We start from the raw sequence: 23,217 nt of genomic DNA on the forward strand, positions 1-23,217 counted from the left end.
CTTCCTGACCTCGTAGATGTTGAACTGTTCTATGAGGTCGAGGTCCGTGCCCTTCCTGCTCAGGTGTCTCTGGGCCATGGTTTCGATGCACTGCTCCTCCAGACAGTCCACCATGTCGTAGTAGGAGTCCTGGTCGGGGAGGCCTGCCAGAGTCTGAACCACAAACACATACAGATTTGAACTCCTCAGAAAGAAGTTGCGTTCTCGCCTTTTTGTCAATGTGGTCTGAAAGTCGGCATCTCAGAAAGAAGAAAATGACGGTGTGAGTTGGATGCAGTATTGGAGTTCGTGGGGGGACATGCAGTATTCATGTGTAAAGTTTTCGCTAAATAGAATTCACTGACCTTATTGATGAGAGTCATCGCATACACCAGCAGCTCCGTGTCCACTCCATCCTTCTCGTCGAGGATCTCCACGACGTTTGACCACAGCTTTGTAGCTGCAGAAGCACAAAACGGACACTGTTGGACACTGAAGAACAATAAAGTCTAGAAGAACTAATGTTTTCATCTCATAGCGTAAAAACTGCTGCAACATTTAGCTCCACTACTGTGCAGCAAAAAAAAAATCAACTGTTTTGTCACCTAATGGCTCCCTCGGGTGAAATACAGTTTCCCTCTAGAAAAGTGACAGAAGAAAAACAGCACAGAGAGAGAAGCAGCTCCGTGCCTCAGCCACGAGGGTCAAGTCCATCCCCTTCTCATCAGGTGACTGCGGATCAAGTTCTTCTTATGCAACAGCAGAAGTGACGGGGATGAAACACAGCAGCGACAGAGGGACACCTGACCCCTTCACGCTGATGCTCAACCCCAATGTTTCATGTCCCGGTGCAGCGTGGGGCCTTTAGAGCGGCAGGTAACTGAGCCCCACCGCAGGCGGGAGTTTACAGTCTGTCTCGATAAGCCTCGTGCCATGCATGGCTGAGGAGCTGCTCAGGACAACTGATCTGACTACTGTGTAACTGGACACTGACCTGTGATCAGCTGGACAGCTCTGCAGCCGCTGGGGTTGGTTATATTAGCGGAATTAAAAGGGAAAAGCTACACTGAAAGTAATATCTGAATTCTGGAGCAGCGTAGGACTCCATGACAGCATCTTTTGTGATTTAAGAGAGATAGGGGGGATTTGTAATTAGGTGAGCAACTCACATTCCGATTACACTTGTATGTATTTAATTTCTCAAACAATGAGTCCACAGTCTGTCATGTATCCAATGGGGTGACTACAGAAATTGTATCTAATGACAATGCTTTGTGATTCTGCAGATATTGATTTCAATGTCAAAAATCATTTTGTTGACCATTTATACTTTATTTTATCAGAGTGAATTAAAAATGTGCCTGGGAAAAGGATATATCTGAATTTACAAATTAAAACTATGATATGTCTGAGTCATTTTATATTGTGTTAGTGATGATGTGCTATGAGGTGTTTCTCATCCTATATATTGAATTATTGGCTGGTTTTCCTGAGCTCTCACCTCTTTTGGCATCCACACCGTTCACAGCCTTTATGAGCAGCGCGGCATTCGACTCTGTGTACTCCACAAACACCAGCAGCAGCTTCAGCGCCGTCTTCACCACCAGACGGAACTGCACAAGGAAAAACAACAGTTAATTCAGAACATTTACTCCAGAGAGAGAGCGTAAACTATAGAGAGGAGTAAAAGCCATGATATGCACGTAAAGCGTGAGTGAGTGAAAATCAACATAATTAAATAGGTGATTAACACATCAGCATTATCTCATCACTTGTGAACAGCTGCCACATCAGCACAAAGGCTGCACAAGCGACAGCCAAATAACTGTGGTCAAAATGAGTATTGCTGAGGGAACTTTGCCATATAAAAAGATTAGGATGACGGTATCGTGATTTAAAAATGAAAACATAACAGTTGCCAAATATTATGTTACTATTTGCACAGGAATGCAGAAAAGAAATTTCATGAGAACAGAAAACAGTGGGGAAAGAGGAGAGAGCCAGTGCAGCTCTGCAAATATGCACCATAACACAGTCTGGCCACTAGAGGGCTGGAGACCACAATGACAGGACAGAGTTGCCTGCATGTTTACAAAGCAGTGAGGTAGGAAATGATCTGCTGGTTATTTCAGCTTGGTTAGGGCCCGGATGAGAGGAGGCTGCTGAGTTGACTTTAAAGATCATCCTCTGTAGAGATGAGGCAGGGAACTCCTGAACATTAATCTCTCTTTACCTTGGATCCGACCAGGCTGTAAAGCCACTGGACCGTTTCATTGTGAGATATTAGGCCGTTCATCCCGTCCACGTATAGCATTATCTGTCCCAGAGCTGGAGAGAGAGAGAGAAAGAGATAGGGTCTGGTTAATCATCTGCTATTCCAGTTGTTAATTTTCATCTTTTCTTTTATGACACTTCATCACATTTGTGCTGCTCCAAATGAAAAGAACCAAATGGAGTAAACGCTTGATCTGAATGTGTGTGCACTTTAAAAACCGAGAATCTCAGTGGTACTTTACCAATCTTTGTTTTTGATTGATTGATGATGTCATATGAATATACGAGAGACCAGATTTCAGTCTGCATGTGCAAAAACACCCATGCACACACATGCACACACTCACACAAATAAGCAAACTCATGTATTGTTAGTAAAAAGGGGTCAATGATATCTGTCCACAGTGATTTAGCTGGAGCTGCTGCAGAGGTACATTTTTACAAAAAAAACAGCCCCCCCGCCCATCCCTCAAGTAACAGAACACAACTGGGGGTGAAATGTTTGAGCAGAGCGCCTCACTGGATGCTGACATGACTTCCATCGGTAACAGGATACATAAATAAGAACATAAGAGCCAAGGGATCTCAGTGGGGGGCGGTCAAAGTGAGGGGCAGTAAAAAGTGTAGGACTTCTGTTAAAGAAGGTTTAGATGGGGGAAGGGAGGCAAACACTGCAGAACAAGAGTGGGGAAAAAAGCAAAAGTCCCCCTTTAGTTCTTAAAACAGCATCTCAGTGGCCGTGCACACATGAGGAATTAATACAGTCAACACAGACGACTACAGCAAACGAGATGAGCTCAGCTTTAACTCGCTGCAACTTCAGGTGATACATTAGCTGACACGGGGGGAAAAAGGCTGACACATAAACACGCAATCACATTGACAGTGAAACAGCTTTGAAAGGCCTGTTTGTTTCTTGAAATTCCTGTTTTCCCTCAAAACGATGGGTTATGAGTCTGGAGCGATCGAGCTCAGGGATGTGTTAGAAGCTGGGCGAGTAGCTGTGCTGCAAAAGAACTGTAAAAATCCAGGAAAATAATAATTCAGATAGAATGGCACTCATCGCCTCCGCCTAGGCCCAACTGTTCCCTTAAATTCAATCACGGTGCACAAAATTTCACACATTTGGAGATATCAGTTCTCTACATGCGCCCCTTTTTTCATCAATATCCGTGAATTATCTATGAACAGTGATAATGGTCCTGGAATCACCCCCTGATCCAGATCTGCACCAAAATTGTATGGGTTCTTCCTTGACCCATACCACGTCCTCCCACCAAGTTTCATTGTAATCCGCTAAATAGTTTGGCCTCCTTGGCGGAGACAACCCTGGACAGTTTGATCACTGCTCATTAACGACACAAAACATTTTAAACAAACTTTGGATGCTCTTCAAAAAAAACACCATCTTCTCTCCTCTTGCTGTGTTTAGAGCAGTTTATATTTGACAAGTGATGGTGAATAGCTGCAGCTTCTCTCATATGTTTTTCCCCTCCTCTTCTCTAGGGCATGAAAATCGTGAATATGCTGTGGATAAGCCAAAATTCCCAGGTGCAGCTGCTGTGTGTGCATGGTGCGTGGGTGTATGCATACGTGCAATTGTGTGTGTGTGTGTGTGTGTGTGTGTGTGTGTGCGCGCATGTGGATGGCCCACTGCTGCAGCAGCGGCACTTCATCTTTTATCAATCGGGGTTAATTACTCACAACATGTCAGGCCCCGAGCATTCCTAGCAGTCCTCTCCTTGCTGCGAGCTCGGAGCTGTGTGTGTCACAGCAGTCGCACTGGAGTGTGTTTATGAAAACATGATTATCCCCTTAACTCAGCATGGGCCAAGGTGTCACCCTGTGCAGTAACCCCCCCCACACACACCCCCCACTTTGTATGGGACGGCTGCCGACGGATGAGTGACAGCAGTAATGACATGACGTACAGCTGGTGTCCAGAATGGATTCCTGCGGTAGATTGTTTACAAAAAAAAAAATCTGACCTCCGCTTTGAAAGTGTCTAAAATAATGATTTTGCAGTGATTCTTTATACACAGAAAGAAACAGCCGTGACTTTTGCCGGATGAGTAATGAGCTGCGTGGTTCTCTTCAAATTGGTAGCCGATGTCTGACCTGCAATATCATCACCGCTCGGTCTTTTATCTCTCGGCTGCACCTGTGTACAGTATCTGCCCCTGGTGCAACGAGGCTCTGAGGAATGTCCGTTGAAAGCAGGGGTGAGAAAAGATAGGTGGCCTTAATGAGACTTTTTTAAAGTGTCATTACACAAACGTGAATGTTCAGCTGCTGACAGATCTGACGTTAGTGATTGGTCCCAAAAGTCAACCACAAAATGATATAAAATGACTTTTAGATCACTCGCATGCTATCGTAGGACGTTATGTCAAGATTTTAACAAACGCGAGCGGGTGGATTTTCAGCACGTAGCCAAGTAAAAAAAAAAAGAGGATGTGAATGAATGTCTATATCGTATGTGAGTTTAATTTAGCGAGCAGTTAAGATACAGAAATGATATGATATTAAAGCACTTGTGAACCAGGCCAGAAACCACACAATCATTACATTTTTCTCTCAGATTCATCAAAACTGCTGCTTCATGGAATTATCCAATGCCAGCTGCCGTTCATGAACAATTGGACTTTAAGGAGCAGAAACCAAATAAACAGCATTTACCCTGTGAACAGTTATAGGTAAAATGATACCATAACTGTTTTGAAAAAAATAAAATTACCTTTCATTATGGGAAAGTGCAACCTTCAGAGTCTGGTCAGAAACCATTGGAAGGAAACATCTAATTACTCCCAAAGCAATCACTTCTGTGAACTGCAACTGGAACTGATTTCCACCCACTTGTGATTAAATTAGTCATGAAACTGCTGCGGGAAAAAGAAAAGTTACCTGTGTGTGTGTTGCAGGTCGGGACATGAAACTGTGGCGTATCTCCCAGGCTTTGGGCCTTTGTGGTTAGCTGAGACTGTGGGTCCAGGTCTAGAACCTGGGATTTGTTTTGAAACTCCCCAACAGACAGTCATCAATAACTTTGGGAGAGGGTTAATAAGAAGAGCATGTGAGGGCTGAGTCTGGACAGGACTGATCCACTGCAAGCACTGATCTGCGGCCAAAAATGTGGGCCTCCATTCGAGTAATCATGAGCAGCTCTACAATACCTCACACAAAAGGACAACAATAACATTGCTGAGTCGCTTTGCATGTATGTCACGTAATGAGAGGCTGGCAGACGACAGGCTGCCTTCGGAGCACTGTGATTAGAATATAAATAGGAGAGGATATCCGAGGATGAAACATTTACTTTAAAAGAAACCTGGAAGTGTTCGATGAGCAGCTTTGTGCCTGTGCAGGACTTTCACACTCTTTATTCTTCCAATACTTAAATTTGCTTTGTGAGAAAGCAGGTTTTGTGTCAGGCTGCGGATGCGGGACCACAGACCCACTGACTGAAGGAGACGGAGCCTGGTCCGGCGTCTGAACCAGAACTCTGAGAGAAGTAAGAATGCAAGCAACTGAGGTCTGGTGGAAGTGTTTCCTCAGGGCCTCTCCCTTTCATAAACCACAGCAATTATCTTCCACAGCTCCAGGAATGTGCAGGAAGGGCTGCTCCCTGACCACTGCCGAGGTGAGAAGCACTCCGACGTCTGGGTGGCAGCACCAACATGAGCCAGCTGACTCATATGGAGACATTTTTAAAAAACGACATCTTATCGGCCTTATCTTATCTGTGGAGATGCAAGAAATCAACTCAACAGCTTCCCTTCTACAAGCCTGTCCCCCCCTCCACTCGCTCTCCCCACTCTGCCCCTTTGGTTTCATTTACATTTTGGAATTTGTCAAAACTGGGTCAGCCAAACTGTCTGTCAGCGTGCAACATTTATTTTACCAGGACTATACGGGATAGGGGCCAAATCTCCGTCCCATGCAGCGTGGAGTTTGGAGACTTTATCTTTGTTATGCTCTGCATTAGCTGGAAGCTGCACTCAAAGTTCAGAGGTTTGCCCCCCTGTACCCGCGTGAGCCGGACGTGCTCTACTGCAAAGTCTGGAAAAGACTTTTAATGTAAATTCTTGTTCTACCATGTAACAGTAATTACAGTCGATGATTTGAATTTCACGAGTGCAGAGTCCACACTGGATTCTGGGCAGCGAGACAGACAGCAGTCAACACTGACCTCACGATTTCTCATGTTCTCTTTACTGGTGGTCATTGTTGTAAGTGAGTCATCAGATATATTCAGGAATACTTTCATCAAACGTTTACATGTGAAAAATACTTGTCTGGACCAAGCTAAGATATGCACTTACATTTTCTAACATACAGTCGGTTCAACACCACATAACAAGCCCAACATTCCTCCGACCCACTTCAGTTTAAGTCAGTGTTTGAAGCAGTCATAATCAATACTTTCAGGTTAACAGTAGTTCACATGACCCTCTATGTCAAAGTGGTCGCTCGCAGGGATGAACCCACAGAGAAATATCATCCTTATTTCAGTTTCCCTCACTCCTGCAAAGCTTAAGAACATCTATTTACCTCCCTAAAGGAGGTTAAGTCTTTATCGCCGTTTGTTTGTCTCTCTGTCAGCAGGATTACTAAACAACTTCTAAACGGTGAAGTGGAGCATGACCCAAGGAAGAGCCCATTAAATTTTGGAGCAGATCTGAATAAATGGGCAGAGCCTGGATTTTTTCAACATTCTTAAATATGGCGAGATAAGGCTCCGAGCAGCATTCTAGTTCATCATGCGGCCCCGAAACACGGCTCTAATACAATGTTAAAGAGGGACCACTAGACGGGGACTTGTATGTGTCTGCCAAATCAATTACACTTCTGCTCAGATACTTCAGTCTGGACCAGGGTGGTGGACATTCCTGTAGATACATTTATTCAAACTGTTTTTAATGACACTTAGATGATGTTTAAATCTGGCAGATTTGTCTTTTATCATTACTGCATAAACACCACAACTGAGCTGTGAGACTCTGTCTACAATAAAGACAAGTTTACTACTCAGGCCAATTAAACAGTCCTCAGTGTATATGAACTGGGTAAGACATGTTAGTGGGTTACGTTCCATCCGTTATTCAGCTAATCACCCATATCCCATTGGAGCCAGACTAACCGGCTCTGCCAGACCAATTCCAGTCACCAAACCGACTGCCAGACTTACATTGAGCCCCATACAATAAAACAACGGGCTGGGGGGGGTGCATCCATTTTCTGACCTGGATACATGTCTGCCAGCATTTGACACAATTTACTGTGGGCCTCAGCCAAAACAAATTCCCTCAAGACAAACAAACAGACCTAATGGAACAACAGGCACGTGTGTGTTTCCAGTGTTTGGCTGATTAAACCCCACAGGCACTGCAGACCTGATGTACCACTGCAATGCTGAGCAGGGGAAATCAGACTATAAGGAAAATACAATACTGAAACATATATACATGTGTTATTCTCTATCACCCTCTATTTCCTCTGTGTGTAAAATAGTAAACATGTAACACATTTGAGGTTCTACTATTATTCAGTAATCTTAGAAAATCTTTTTTGAACAAGCAATCTGGGGGGAAAGGCCAAAAAGATGAGCTTCTCCATCCTTATCCAAGCAGGGAAGACTTTTGAAAAAAAAGCTCCTGCACTGACACCCACCCACTGAAAGATGAGCTGCAGTGAATTCTTACTGCTCTTGAGAGAGCAGTGATGTGATCCAGCCGTATTCTGAATTCAGTCCCAAATAACACTCACACGAATCAGCTGTAAAACCCACTCAAACGCCGAGGATTTCAATTCTATCTATCCCTGCGTGCTCCATTACGGCAAAAGATTTATTTATTTTCCAAATTATAGTTTATGTATCTTAGACGGCAAGGTCAGAGAAGATAAAATAAGAGCCTGAGAAATGAACCAAATCAAACATTCTTGTAATATAATTGGCTTGTATACTGAAGTCTGTTACAGTAAAACCGGCTCCAGGGTTTGGAAATTCCACTGCCAGCGGGTTCTGCTCCGGCTGAAACTTTCTATGAAGGGAGGCAGAACACAGGGCACACAGGTGTGGGTGAATTGGGTTCAGATGTAAGCTGTCTACTCGTGTCAGGGGGAGCTGAAGGGGTCTACGGGGGTCTGAGACGGGGGGGGGGGGGGGGGGGGGGGGGGGGGATGTATCCTGTAGGAACATGACTCGAAACTTAATGAGAAAAGTTTGAGGTTGACAGGCCTTTTCTTAATTGTAACTTTTTATATTTTGAAATTTAAGGTAAATGGTGTTAAAATGACAGTAAACGGAATATACAGCACTCAATGTGTAATTTGAAAGCTGGTGATTTCATTTGACAGTGGTAATGTTGTCAGTGGAGCGAAGAGAGAAGTTGAAAGGCTGTTGGCTAAAAAACATGTGCAGCGCTCATTTCTTATATTTCCACTGACCATGTGAATTTATTCCTGTCATCCCAAAATAGAGAAAAGTCTCATCCAGGTAAAGTAGCCTAGAGATGTAAAAAATATGATTGTATTTCTTCAAGAGGATGAAACCTTGTGAGCAATGAAAAGAAATATTTGGATGCATGAGGAGAATGAGGTGAATATAACAAAAGCCTGTGCCCCCTTTGGGTCATAACCAGCACATTGAACAGTAAGTGTGAATGGATTCACGTTGGAAATAACAAGCGTGTTATCACTGATGTGTGCATGTGTTTATGAGAGTGAGTGAGTGTTTTTCAGATTGAAACCCTTTGCACAAAGGGGCAGCAGGAGCGGTGGCCCTGGCTCAGAGAGCTGCAGGAGAGACCTGGTGGAAAACATGCACGTGTTCCCGTGGGATCTCATTACAAACCTGGAGTTTTGAGTTTCTGTTGGTACGACAGGGGCATTCCTGGAGATCTCCTCCTCGCTACAAACCCGGTTGTCCACATTCAACATGTGTGTCAGCAGTTCTCTACGTTTTTCCCTCTCAAATTTCCTCCCTCCTGGAGGATTTACCAGAACATACCCTCATCTTTTCCTAAGCATTATTCTCACATGGTCATGCAAACAAGGAAATGATTGAGCCTACATTAACCAGCATATATGGCACTGTATACCGATGCATTTGCACGAAACCTCTCAGGCCCAGCCCAGACGGAATGGAAATGTTTATCCAGACGATAGACCGTAGAAAAGGTCCCCCCCCCCCCCCTCTAGAACAGACGACTTATAACACAGCCAGACAACACAATACACACTGTTTCCAACAGGAGCTTCCAACGTCGCTGTTAACCCACTTGTGCCTGGGTTTTCACTTATTGCTCAGGGATATGGTCAAACCAGCGGGGGGGGGAATTCAGTTTCGCTGTCTTAAACATTTTTAGAACTTGGGTCAGGTTATTCCACAAAAAACTAATGATCCTGACTCTAAATTAAAAGAAGTAAATGTCACAGTTGTGGTGTAATGGTGCTGAATACTATTTTTAAAAGAAAGGTGTAAAGAGAAGGGACAAAAGCTACACGACATCGCTTGCAGCTAAACACATGTAAAGTCAGTCCATGCTCCAAATGTGTTTTGCAGTTACCTTCACCAAGGAGGTTATGTTTTCACCCATCGTCCATTTGTTTTGTTGGATGGATGATGCAAAAACTACAGAACGGATTTCCATGAAATGAAGGATGGGACATGGGCCAATGAAGAACCCACTAAATTTAAGTGGAGATCGACACAACGCAGTGGATCCAGGCAACACTTTCTTAAACATTGCAACATTGCTTTTTTGGGGGGAATTTCCCAAGGAATAAATTCATGGATCTCGATGAAAAAAAAAATCGGGCATGTTTATGCGGCTGATATCTGAGTGTGGGCAATTTGTTTGCAGATCCGAATAAAAGTCTGGATCTATCGAAGTAAGGTTTCATAAGGGGACTGTTGGTCACTGGTCACTCTGCGCTCTCCATTCTAGTTTTACAACTGATCTGTAGTTTCAAACAATGCTGATATGGTTTTAAAGTCATAGTAAAAAGATATAAACTATTACTGTAGTGTTAGTTCTCTGCTATGTGTCATGGAGGTCTACAGGTTCACTGCTGGTGTCACTGATGAAACTTCTTCAGCCACAGAGGAGTAGTTAATATGTGATATTATCTTGGATCACTCATATACACGCAAGAATACTTGGTGAGCAGCTGAAAACAGCTGCACAGATGTGTCACTGCCTCGCTGATGTGAAACAAATAAAATGTTATGTCGCTACACTGATGAACACCATAGGGGCCGACTGCAGTTTGAAGAAAAGAGCCTTGTGTTTCAGGTGCACTTGTAGCTTTGTGAAAAAGACAGCTGCCCACTAAAGTTACTGCTGTGCGCAGCACTAAAAGCTGCACTGAGCGCTGCATTGGGAGCAGTGTTCCAGGTCCCAGACAGTTTAAGAGGCAATGAAACACTTGACTAGCGCACATCTCCTTTTCCCACAGAGGCCCAGTGTGCAGCTCCCTCTAGAACCCACAGCATCGAGGAGTGTTAATTTATGGGGTGCGTACGGCGGTGTCATTAAAAACAGGGGTGCTCAAGATGGTGGCAGGAGAGCGGGAGAGAGATAGAGAGAGATAGACATATAGAAAGAGACATATGTGAGAGAGGAAGAAAGGAGGAGTCATGCCCGTTTTTCATAACATGAAAAACGGGCATGACTCCTCCTTTCTTTCTTTGATACAGTTATACCTCTGGACATCTCAGCCCCCGTTTGTGTGGAAGCTATAAATTCACGTACAGGTTAAAGCATGTAAGCCTGTGTATATACAACATCACACAGCATGTGATGTGAGATATGGCCTTCTGGGTGTGACGATAATTTACACAAAGCTTAGGAATGTGTTTTCCAAAAATGTGTCCAAGATGAAAAGCTGTAAAAAAGAAAAATGAAAAAAGGCTGTTTCAGTAAATTCCTGTAGATGAAAAACCAGTTTGATTCCACCGACGCTTATGGCCAGTGTTTTGTAAACAACAGTGTGCAGACAGAAGTGGCACGGCCTTTACAAAGTGCAAACACAGAAAGTGTAGCTGAAAACATAGGTCACGGTGAGGAATGTCAACGGTGAACATTTCAAAGCAGGGAATAATTGCTTCAAGTCGACTGTAATTGGTTCGTCTTTAATCTGCCCTCATGTCTGCCGCTCGCATTTTTTTCACACGTACCAATTAAAACACAGTCATTACTTTTGTCACAGCTATTCCTGTAAATACTGCAAGTGGAACGGCGATACAGGAAAAAAACCTTGTTATTTGTTCTTCCACCTCATTTCGCTGTTTCGCTCAGGGAAATTATAACTGTAGGCATCTTTTTTAGCTTTGTGCCGAAGCCTTTTTGAGCTTTTGCACACGCTGCTGATGTTATTTTGTGCCTTAAAACAAAAGAAGTTAAAAAATCTACAATACAAATGACAAAATATGTTGCTGTATGGGCAACTCATGCATCTGCAATTTGGTCTATACCACTAACTTCAAGAGGCTTTCAAGCTCTTTGCTAAAGTTTTGGTTACAAGAGTGGAGCCACAGGTGAGCAAACTAATTCATCGTGACCAAATTTGGTTTATTCAATTTCTAAAAAGAAAAAAAATCCCAAACTCTCTGGGTGATTGAGCTCTGGAGTCGTGACCCCGAGGGACAGGGGCCTAAACTTGACTCGGACAAAATCTGATCTTACATATTCATCTCATCATAAAAACCCAGCATTAAAACTAATTTTCTATAAGTTTGTGCTTTGATTTTATTCCACACCAAGCGCCTCAAATCGCTTCAGGCAAGTTAGACTTCAGGTAAATTATACTTGCATGTTTAACAGCTGCCAAGGAAACCACAATAAAGAAAGAATTAATCATTTTAGGGATATTGCTCTCAGAGAAAGATCATTAGCACATTTTCCAGTGTCTTTGTTCAATTCCTTCCACGGAAGTTAGTTTTCATCTGCATTTGTTTGTTAGTTAGTATCACTCTGCAAGGCAAGAGTGATAATAATTTGCATTAAATGCTGTTTGTTTGTAAAATAATCCTTGTATAGATATTCTATGTTGAATGTAGCATGACCTGTTTCTAGTTCCTAGAACAAAGAATTGCAAATGCTAATTTTAAAATGAATAATGAATGTCACTAACAAGCCCTTCATCATCCTTTACCTCACTTAAGGCTGAGTGTGAAGCTTACAGGAGTACCAGATGGCACAGGCACCTCTGAAACAGTGACCTCACACCCTGGCCCTCTGATGGGGTGATAAAGGCATACAAAGCTTTCCCCTGGGCCCCCCCCCCCCCCCACCAAAAAAAGAAACTCAGGCCTCCAAGGAGCTAAGTCCAGGTCTGGAAGCCCTCCGAGCCAGGTGTGAGGGGTGCGGAGAGGGGCCAGAGCCCAGCCGGGCAGACCCAGACAATACCCACATCACTGAGGGAGCACTAACTGGCCACAGACACCTCCGGGGTGAGAAGGCGGAGTGAAAAAATGAGGAGAAAGAAAAAAAGTGAGAAGGTGTAGATTACTGGGAGAGCTGCAGGAACTTTACCATTTACAATGACGGCAATGTTCCAGAGAGCGAAGGCTGGGAACCTGTAGACTGGCATGCACGTGTGACTTGTGCCTTTTTCAACTACAAAAGACCCATAAGACTGAATTTTATTCATGAAAGAGAGCAAAATTGTTTCGTCGAAGGGGGGGGGTTAATGTACACCAGACAGATGGGTTCAAGGCTGCACATTCCTTTTTTTTTTTACTGGCCTCAACTTGAAAGACAGTACAGCAAAAAAACATACCATATTAGAAATTATCAGAGTTTTTATACCGTGGCTATTACTAAAGATGCTTTGCTCTCTTCTTCTCCTCTCTGTGTGCACGTGTGAACATTTCAGGCAGCTAATTTACTCTCCTCCGGGGAATCCTTATGACATAGCTCCTCTTGGAAGTCATCAAGAGTAAAGCAGCCAGATCTATATACATTTCTGACCCGTGCATCTGCGTTCCAGCACATGCTCGACTTGTGTTCTCCAACACATGGCTCACGAGGGAGGGTGATCTACTACACCCCACATTTCCTCAGCTGGTCAGGAGAAATTAGGTCAGGTTGAAACAGGGTTGAAGCAGGTTAAAAGGGCTTTTGGGAGAGCGGCAGCTTGGGTTAGTTTCTCGTGGTGACGTGGAGACACACGAGGGAAAACGCTGCAGCCTGCAGAGATTAAACTATAAATGAGCACAAAAAGAGTCGGACAGAAAGGTACTGACAGATGTTTTATCAGAATTCTCTGGGAGGTGAAGGGGGAAAAAAGTACCGAACAATGAGGAGGAGTGAAAAGATACAACAAGCAGGATGAGACTCTTACATGTGGTCAACTCTGACGTTGGGAGAAAAGCCTCTCATTGTTCTTGGCCATTTAACCTGTGTGATTTATCTGTCTGAGTCAGACCAGGCCAAGTTCAGATGAAGTATCAGACATCAGACCAGAGCCGACGGAGGCCGTCCAGGCATGGATCATGTTCATGTTTATAACCTGCTCATCAGGCAACAGCATTACTTTGTCACAGACGTCCGTCCTCTGCTCTTTGATGTTGTTCAAAGACAGAAAAGGTCATCGAAGGGCAAGTTGACAAAATTACAACACAAGCTTTTAGGGACATGAAGCACCTAATAATTTAAAGATGAGTGGGGCTGACATCTGATTGAGACTCAAGTTAGCTTAATGAAGAAATAAAAAAGGGTCTGAACTATAGAACTTTAGTCTTCAACTTTAGTCTTGAAAAAGTTGAATACAAGCTTATGTTTACATCTGATACTATATTCTGTTCATAAAAACATGAATTAACTATAAGGTCACTCGTAGAGCACATACCTCCTCCAAGGCTGATTGGCCACATCACATCACATAAACATATGTTGAGGTCAGATATATATATATATGGTGGTAATATGTACGCAGAAAGCCATCTTACATTAAAGGCAGGCAAAATATCCATTCTTTGATTAAGGTTGAAAGCATTATTTGTTACTGTAACTAAATAAAGATAACCCTCCTAAAACTGTTTATTTTGATTCACAAAATCTGGATCACTATCAGATCTGCACAAAATTCTGCATTATTTCTTGAGAAAGTCACAAAAATGGCACAAAAAAAGCTGATCTCACAATGTTAAAGAAACTGGCAAAAAGAAATCCTGGACCCGCCCCTTCATTGAATCTGCTCCAAAAGTGAACAGGTTCTTCCTTGGCCCATATCCCACACTTCTACCAAGTTTTGAAAAAATTGGTTTAGTTGCTTTTGTGTAATCCTGCCAACAGACGGACAACCAGCAATAACATCAGGTTAAAAAACAGTGCAGCAAAAAGTTAAGGGAACACACAAGAAAAAATAAAACACGAGTGAAAGATAAAAAAGAGAGAGAGGGAGGAGGGAAAATTAGTTTTATGATCTGCAATATCCTGCCAGAAATTTTATTAGCCACTTAAGTGTGTAGCCCGCCCCCTCACAACAGGCTGTTAAATGGCTGCGACCTTGGAGTGCTATTGTCCTCTAGTATTCCCGAACATGCTGCCCCTCCCCGACCGCATCACGTATGATCTTTCACCTCACCGACATGGGACAGATAAATGAACCCTTGGCCTCACTTCAGTGTGAGCTGAGACACACATTTGAGTTTGTTTATCTACCATAAGTGTGTGAGTGTGAGGAAGTCGATGAGCAGAATCATCAATTCACATGGTGCACGTAAACACATGTGGTTCTGGAGAGGTTTATGGAAAGAAAGGTGTTACGGGATTGATTAATAACATCCTCGATCAGGCGGCGAGGTGTGAGAAAGTACAGGAGGAGGAAAGCATGCTGTGTTGTTTATAGGTGCACTTCTGCGGCGGACATACCCCTGAGGATGTAGTTCTGGTAGTTCTGGTCGGCTTCGGCTCCCACTTTTATCAAACATGTCAGTCCCTCTTCCACCACAAACTCGTGCACCAGGTCCTTGTCATCCTGGGGAGAAGCAAGTACACTATGAGTGAAAGAGCCTGCAGAGAAATAACAAACTGAAACCTGTTGTTAAATCGCTCACACACAACTCTTGAAAATCGTTCTAATAATCTGTGTAATAATTCCAGTAATCTCTCTGTCTGTCTGTCTGTGGAACACAGATCTCCAGAACCGTTCATCTTATCGGCTCCACACTTCTCATGTGTATTGTTGAGGGTCCAATTAGGTGCAGTGTCGACATTTGGTACGATTTGGACATGTGATCCCTTCAATATTAATAAACTTCTAATAAACAGGGGCCCAGCACTCTGTAACAGCGGCGGCTGGGACTATTCAATGTAAGTGATGTTGTCGATCACAACAACAGCGCGTTCACGACAGCAACTGATTCTGAAGCTTCACCGAACTTTGAATAAAAAGGTGAACAGCTCTGAGTCCTGCAGTCGGCCTTTAGTTGCAGAGGCTCATTACTGCAGGTCACTTGTAAATTTCAGAGCGAAAGCTGTAACCAGCATCACCACAGGCCAGACCAGCAGCCCATTCCAAACAGGCAGGTTTACTTTAAGAGTTGTGACAAAGAAGTAAATCAGAATTGCAGATGTGATTCTTACCTACATCAATGTTCACAGCTTATAAATATGACTAATTACTCATAACTTATATTACTTATAACTAAGTTATAGTTAAATATATGTCCCGCCTAAAAACAGAAGAGTTCTATTGCTTTAACTTAAACACTGCTTCACAACACGTGTCACATTTTACTACAGTTTTATTAAGGAGTCTAAAAGAGGTGATGCAGAGAACATGCACTCAAACTTCTTTATGTGTTCTATGGTTTGCCAGAGGGCTCGAGCACACTTCTCATTTCTCCCTCCTCAGCTGAATAAATCGAATCTAACTTCAATTTCTTTACATTAACTTACAGCCACTGAAAGTGCATTGAGCGCTGGGATGTGCCCGCAGCTTGTTCAGATGGATTCCTGTTGCTTTGGCTCTCCCCACTTCATCCCACATTTAGCCCTCGATGACAAAACCACCTGCATCTCTCACACCTGTCCATGACTTGGTAATTTAAGGCCAAGCAGGAGGCTTTCTGCAGGTTTAAACATTTTCTGATACTCTCTACTGTTCAGATGGGAAACAGAGGAAGAGGGGCAATAAACACCGTGAGGTGGTCGGGGCTCCTTCTCTCCCAGGAGGAAGTGTAAGTGCTTCCAGAAGAGCTTTACCATAGATCTGTGATGGAGACTCCAGTCGTTTGGCAAATGGTCTAAATATACAGGGGTGCAACTAAAGAAGTAGAACGAACAGCAGCTCTGAGACTCCTACATGGACACGTCTGTGATGCATTGTAGAGAAATATAACTGAAATAAATCAAACCGAGTGGAGATTTTATTAAAAAACAAGAATGATCAGTATTCTGTTCAACTGAAGCCCTGCAGAGCCACATGTAAAAAGTGAGCCATTCTAATCTGTTCTGAATCTGTTGCTTTCTTTTTCATCCAACTGTCACTTAACCCTCCCCCTCTACAGTCGACTGCCCAGCGGTCCAGCCCAGCCCACTGTGTGTGTGTGTGTGTGTGTGTGTGTGTGTGTGTGTGTGTGTGTGTGTGTGTGTGTGTGTGTGTGTGTGTGTGTGTGTGTGTGTGTGTGTGTGCCACGAAGGCAGACTCTGCAGCACGACTCTGCATCAGGAAAACAATACCATGTCCAAGTGTTAGTGAACGTAACATTTAGCCCTTTTACGTTATTGTGCGTACATGGACATGAACACTCAGTGCCCCTGGAAAAAGCATGGCAAGGTAAACCTCACAAGAACTGCTGCTGATATTACTACACAGTCATTTTTAAGAGGTTAATGAGAACTAGGAGAGAGAAATAATTACCTGAAAAATCTGCTTGAGGGAGAAGAGGGCTCTTCGTAGCTCACGTCCAGTTGAGTTGTAGAGTTTTTCTGTGTGGAGAGAGAAAAGGAGAGAATGGAGAGATGAGTTGAAAAGTCACACATCTTTCTGCGATGCTGTCACACAAAAAGTGAATAACACCAATGTTGAGGAGAGATTTAGGATGACTGTACCTTCTCTTGAAAAATAAAGTGCAGAACTATTAGTGTTTTAATGAATCACACACATCACATGTTTCCCATTCAAAATCACTTGGTGATCTGCGTCATTGGCTGCAATTATCCCGACTAGCTAAATAAGTAAAGGATCCTACAAGAGGAACAGTGAAAGAACAGTAGGAGAAACTCAGAGCACATCTGCAGAGAATTAGCAAACAGAGGATGTTTTTCTGCTGACAATGTCATATCTGTAGTTTACCATAGTCATTGAGGAACCTTTAAGCCAATAGCCACCACAACGGCTGTGATACACAATACACCCATTAGTCAGTTCTCCACAGAGAGCTATAGGAGGGGACGAGGCGGATGACAGATGTTTGTGATGGAGGCAAAACATTTCCTGCAACTGCCTGACAATCCTTTACCCTACGTGCAGGCGCTCGAGTCTGCCAAGGAGGGGCAGCATTGAGCACAATCTCAGTAGCTCACTCATCACTGCTGACACTCTCTCTCTCTCTGACTCAGCAAAACCTACTGCTGCAGATTCAGCCACATACAGCAACACTCCAGCCCAATGCAGAGGACACAGAGTTCAGTACAGCCACTCTCTGTGTTAGATACTAACTTGTTTTTATTGTATTTGACAGATACTTTATTGCTTGGAGGCTGATATGGAAGATCACAATGAGACAGTTTGTTTCTCAGAACCTTTCTTTTTCTCCCCTCACTTTCTAATTACTATGTTTAGTGTTATGCATCTGCCTGCCTGCCTAACTAACTACCTACGAACTTACCTACACATTCCTACCTGCCTACCTACCTACCTACCTACCTACCTACCTACCTACCTACCTACCTACCTGCCTACCTACCTACCAACTAACCGACCGACCGACTGAATGACAGACCGACTGAATGACAGACCTACCTACCTACCTATATATCTATATAGCAGATGCTACTGACATAAAAAAAAAGAATGACTTTAAAAAATCTAAATTGTTAGAGATTAATGTTGATTAGGTAGTTCATGAATCGGGATATGAGGTCTTTCTTTCTTTCTTTCCCTCCATCTCACTACATTAAGACGTGACTAGCACGTTGCAGTGTGTAGCAGCTGTTAGAATCCTCTCCAGATGGGACGGGAAATGATTTATCACTGTTGGTGCATGAGTGTGCATGAGTTACAACTTTTACACCCAAACCTGCAATTGAGAGAAACCAACAGGCAGCCAAACAGAGGTGCATATTGCCTTGAGTACACCCTTCATGCACACAAGAGCACACAGTTGTGCCCATGAACTCCTTGTCTTTACAAACAGCTGCTGCTACTTCTATTCAGAAGTGTGAGAAACACACACTGATGAGTGCGTCCGCTTGGGATTCAGAGCAACAAGCCTCTATTCATTATTGTTGTTGGCCTCCTCCTCCTCAGCCATTGAGTAAATCCCCTCAGCTGATGAACTGAGAGACAGATGGAGAGAGGGAGAGAAACAAAGAGTGTGTTGCCAGTTCTGCGGACACGCACAGGCAATACTTCCAGACACCGGAACTTGGTGACACACAACATTTTTGACACAACACACTTCAAACTTCACACACACTGACAGCTGGTATACGTGGGCCCAGCGAGACAACAATCATCCCACTTTGGGAAAATCCAACATGTTTTTTTATTATTTTTTGAAAGCACAGAATCCAAGTGTGAAAGGGCAAGAGAGTGACACAGCAAAGGGCCCAGTCCGAAAATCAAAATCAAAATTCTTAATGAAAAGACTCCTGTCAAGAAACCTGTCAACAAGCTAGATATAAGGGTGTGTTTTCATAACGTCAAACAAACAATATGTAACTTCGGCCACTAGAGGTCTCTCGATCAAAACAACAACAAAAGACCCCTGAATAAAAGCAAAGACCCACTCATGGGGGTTGTTGTCTTCACCACCCTTTCTTGTGCAATACTCTTCTTGGGTCGCTTGGTTTAACTGTGTGTTTGTGCTTTACTGGGAGAGCTTCAGCAAACGGCAATGAATAATCAGGATCCATTACGAGTGGCCATATATATATATATGTATAAAAACACAGGTTAAAGTCAATAATATAAACAACATAGTCATTTTTAGAGATATTTATGAAGAATTGTTAAATAATAAATCTTTAAATTTGAGTCAAACTTTGGGTATCCTTTTTCAAGGACATGTTATTGCAGAGAAAGGACGTCCACTGCAGTGTCACAATACACATTCATATTATTGGTGTAATCCATTCTGCTACAGACAAACACCACACTGGAGATGTGTCACACACACACACACACACACACACACACACACACACACACACACACACACACACACACACACACACACACACACACACACACACACACAGCTTGGGAATGAGCCATATGTGGTCAACTGGCTCAGATTTGATGATGATGCCTGCTGAAATCAAACACCTCACATTCCAGTTACAACAGAGTTCCTTATCTATAGGAGATGTCTCGTTTCTAATTTATTACTCTGGTGGTATTTGGTATGAGTGAAGCGCAGCTTTATATGTCCCGTGCACTCAGCGCCGTACATGGTTCAGACACATGACGAGTAGATGAGTGTTGGTCTTTTATGGAAGAGTACCGGTAAGTCACTGGCACCCACATCCTCAAGGAATACATCTCAACAGGTCCAGAGGTATTAGGAGGGGAAGCTGCACAATATTGGTGATTTATTCCTTTATAAATAACAGGAAGGAGCTGTGACTGGGACTTTTCGGTTGGGCCCCCCCCACTGTGGAACTCCCAGCTTGAGCAAATCACGGTTGCCAAAGTCGACTTCTCCAAACAGACACATTTTTGCAGATAGCTACATTTTATTTACTCCTTCTTAAACTTCAGATTCTATTATCATCACCACTGTGTGTGATAAAGCACTTTGTAAACATTCTACTACTACTATTCTAAAAAGTATATATAAATTATTTATCATCATAACATTCAGTTTCTTGGCTGGAAAATGTAAAAAACAACTAAATAATGGTTTACAGTTTCACACTGGGAGTGCTTTGATTCCTCTGTATTTGTCATTTTTTATGTATCTAAAATAAATTCCTTGGACATGTTTATATATCTTTTAATAGTTTAGTTTGGGGTCTATGCAGCTGACATAAACTAAAACCCATTTCCATGATTCTGGCTTGGACAAAGTAAGGGCTCAGTCACCAAGGAACCAAAGCTTTTTAAGTGCTGGACCCTCTTCTATGGCCGCACGGCTCCGTGGTCAGGAAGGTGACTCAGACTTTAGATTAGAGATCTCCAAACAGACAATCTCTCAGATCACTGGAGTGGAAACACAGATGGGAGATACTCTGAGTTACTCATCACACCTTCGCCATAAAAAAGCAAACTTGATTTGCGGTGCTACTTCAACACAAGTCTTGAATGAGTGTTCACTTTTTCCTTTAAACTGAGCGTCCTCACGAACACTAGATGTTTATCAGGCAACAGATAAATTGTACCCAGCAGTGCTCAGTGATAGTTCTGTGTAATTCACAGCAGAGCAGCAAAACAACAATGCATCCAGGATTTAAATTAATGGATGGACGACATTTCTCCCGCTATCCTTAAATGAATCCAAACATTCCCAGATATGAGTGTTGCCCTTTTGCGAATGTGCAACAGAAATCAGAGGCACTCAACCAATCGGAAGTCAGTCTCAGCTGTCTATCATGACGTTTCACCCAATTTAAGAAACAAAATGTGTTTGACATATACTTTGACTTTTTAGTTTGGTCCTTGTCCCATCCACTAACATGGAGAAAGCCCGGTTTATGACGTATACTGCAGCCAGCCACCAGGTGGTGATCAAGATGTTTTGGATTTCCATTTTTTGGGAGCCATCATAGTGTCCATTATATACAGTCTGTGGTGCAAGTATGTGTCAATCAGCAACAACATGGCAGAGAAACTCCTCCACACAGACTCAGTTCTACTGCCATTCTTAAAGAGCTCGTGCTCCTCTGCTTTGCTTTGTAGTATGGACCGAAATAAAACTGTCAGAAAGTTATTCCTCCAAATGAAGCCCATCTGCAGGAACACAAAGTTCCTTCCCTCTCCCAGTACGTGGTCCACACACCGTTGCACCTCCCTCTAATGAGAAATATCTCAGTGGAGATTAGTTCCATACCATTTGGCACAGATATGCACCCAGAAAGTATCGGTCTTCTGCCATTCCCTATTTAGGAAAAGAGCCCAGGCACTTATTTATTGAGAGGAAATGCTTGTGAACCCCAACTCTCAAAATCACATTCACCTGAAACCCTAAAAACCACCTGAAACTTCAAACTAAATAGCTCACTACATTTGTCATGGATTCATTGTTGGGCCAAAGCAAACCCAGGACTAGAAGAACAAAGGAAGGTATGAGGGATAAAGTTGAGGCACCGCAAAACATGATCCCGCTAAAGTAACAACTCGAACAGTTTGTAGCAGCTAAGTTAATTCAATATACTCTTTTAATGTCGATTGAGGCGTCACATCATGTTGTCGGTTACTCCTATTACCACAAAAGACACGGCAGCCTTAAAATCAAAAGAATGCAGGAGTGCATCTAAGGACAAGCAGCCCATTTTTTTTTTCCCATTTCACATTCAAGGCTTTTACTGACAAGTACCTGACAGTGGAATGACTCAACAGAGCGAAAGTGTTTCTTTGATGGCTGGTATTGATGTGCCACAGAGAGCAGCTGTTTTCTCCTCTTAAAATTGCGATACACGATCACGTTTTCTCAGCTGGAACAGCTACGGGGATGTAATGCTCTCATAATTATAACAATCATAAAAGTACTCATGGAATTTCTATAATCATCAGGAATGTGCTCTAATGCCAGGAGTAAAAGAGAGCGAAGAAAAAACCTGCTGTGGGTCCTGAAAACATTCAGACGTGACGGGACCTCATAGACGGTTGTGCGACTGCTAAGAAGACAACTTTTAAAAGCAGATCTGTTTTGTGCTGCTTCAGACACCTTCTGACTGTCAGTGTCAGTGCCAGCACATTCCGGTAATGCTGGCCTGTTCGAGTCATGGGTGGCTTTTTTATGTATCTCCACATGCCGATCTCAACCTGAGACCAGTCCCTGCCACTCAATGCTGGACAGCTAACACAAATTTGTTTCCAGCATTAACCTCGCTCATTTTCCTGCAGACAAACATATCCGCGATGCTCGGCTGCTCTTCTGTTTCCCTTATTTCCAGAAAGAGCTATAAACTGAAAGGGATGACTACCGCTGCTCATGCTTCGTGCAGCTGGCGGAACACATAAACCACATCCAAAGCACAGCCAGGAAACCCACAAAGACCCCACTGGGCAGGACAACCCCGCACACACAGCTGTAAATAAAACTGGGTTTGCTTTCAGTAGCTCAAACAAGAAGGAGGATCCCTGCATCATACTGGTGATTGTATATGAAGCGTGCTTTACGATTCACGATTGGAATCAACAGCAGAGAATCTGAGGTTGAGGAGAAAACACAGCGAATGAGACTATGGATTATTTACAAAATAGCTGCGAGGCATAAATGTGGCTGTGCTCTGTCTGTGCTGCACCTTTCCTCATCACTGTCTGTCACGCCCACCACAGCAGGGTACTGATATTGAAGTAAAGTAGGTCAGCGGTGCACAAAGTCATCAGTCAGTCATCACCCACTTTGCCAGTCTTTGCATGTGGTCTGTTGCTATCGCTGTGGCAACTGGCAAACTAACATGGGCAGTAGATTGTTGATTGTTGTTGCATCCAATCAAATTAGTTCAGCGATGATTCCACAGATAATCCCCATTTCTCTGACTTTACCAGGCCCACAAGCATCGTTGAAGCATCGGGAGTGACGACAATAAAACTTTACAACCTGGGAAAAACTTAAATGAG

The 23,217-nt window shown here is 43.2% G+C and overlaps 1 protein-coding gene across 4 annotated transcripts in view; it reads right to left on the reverse strand.

The window, feature by feature from the left end:
* Positions 1-23,217, reverse strand: part of fhod3b (formin homology 2 domain containing 3b) — a 98,212-nt gene that overhangs the window by 19,215 nt on the left and 55,780 nt on the right. For all 4 annotated transcript variants that reach the window (XM_034610862.1, XM_034610861.1, XM_034610864.1 and 1 more), the window contains exons 4-9: positions 17,128-17,195; positions 15,135-15,240; positions 2,213-2,307; positions 1,481-1,592; positions 345-439; positions 10-153 (exon numbers count right to left, since the gene is read on the reverse strand). In XM_034610862.1, the coding sequence (XP_034466753.1) occupies positions 10-153; positions 345-439; positions 1,481-1,592; positions 2,213-2,307; positions 15,135-15,240; positions 17,128-17,195 (620 nt within the window). The remainder of the gene's footprint in view (positions 1-9; positions 154-344; positions 440-1,480; positions 1,593-2,212; positions 2,308-15,134; positions 15,241-17,127; positions 17,196-23,217) is intronic.

The sequence above is a fragment of the Hippoglossus hippoglossus genome, chromosome 16 (assembly GCF_009819705.1).
Source record: "Hippoglossus hippoglossus isolate fHipHip1 chromosome 16, fHipHip1.pri, whole genome shotgun sequence".
NCBI lineage: Eukaryota > Metazoa > Chordata > Actinopteri > Pleuronectiformes > Pleuronectidae > Hippoglossus > Hippoglossus hippoglossus.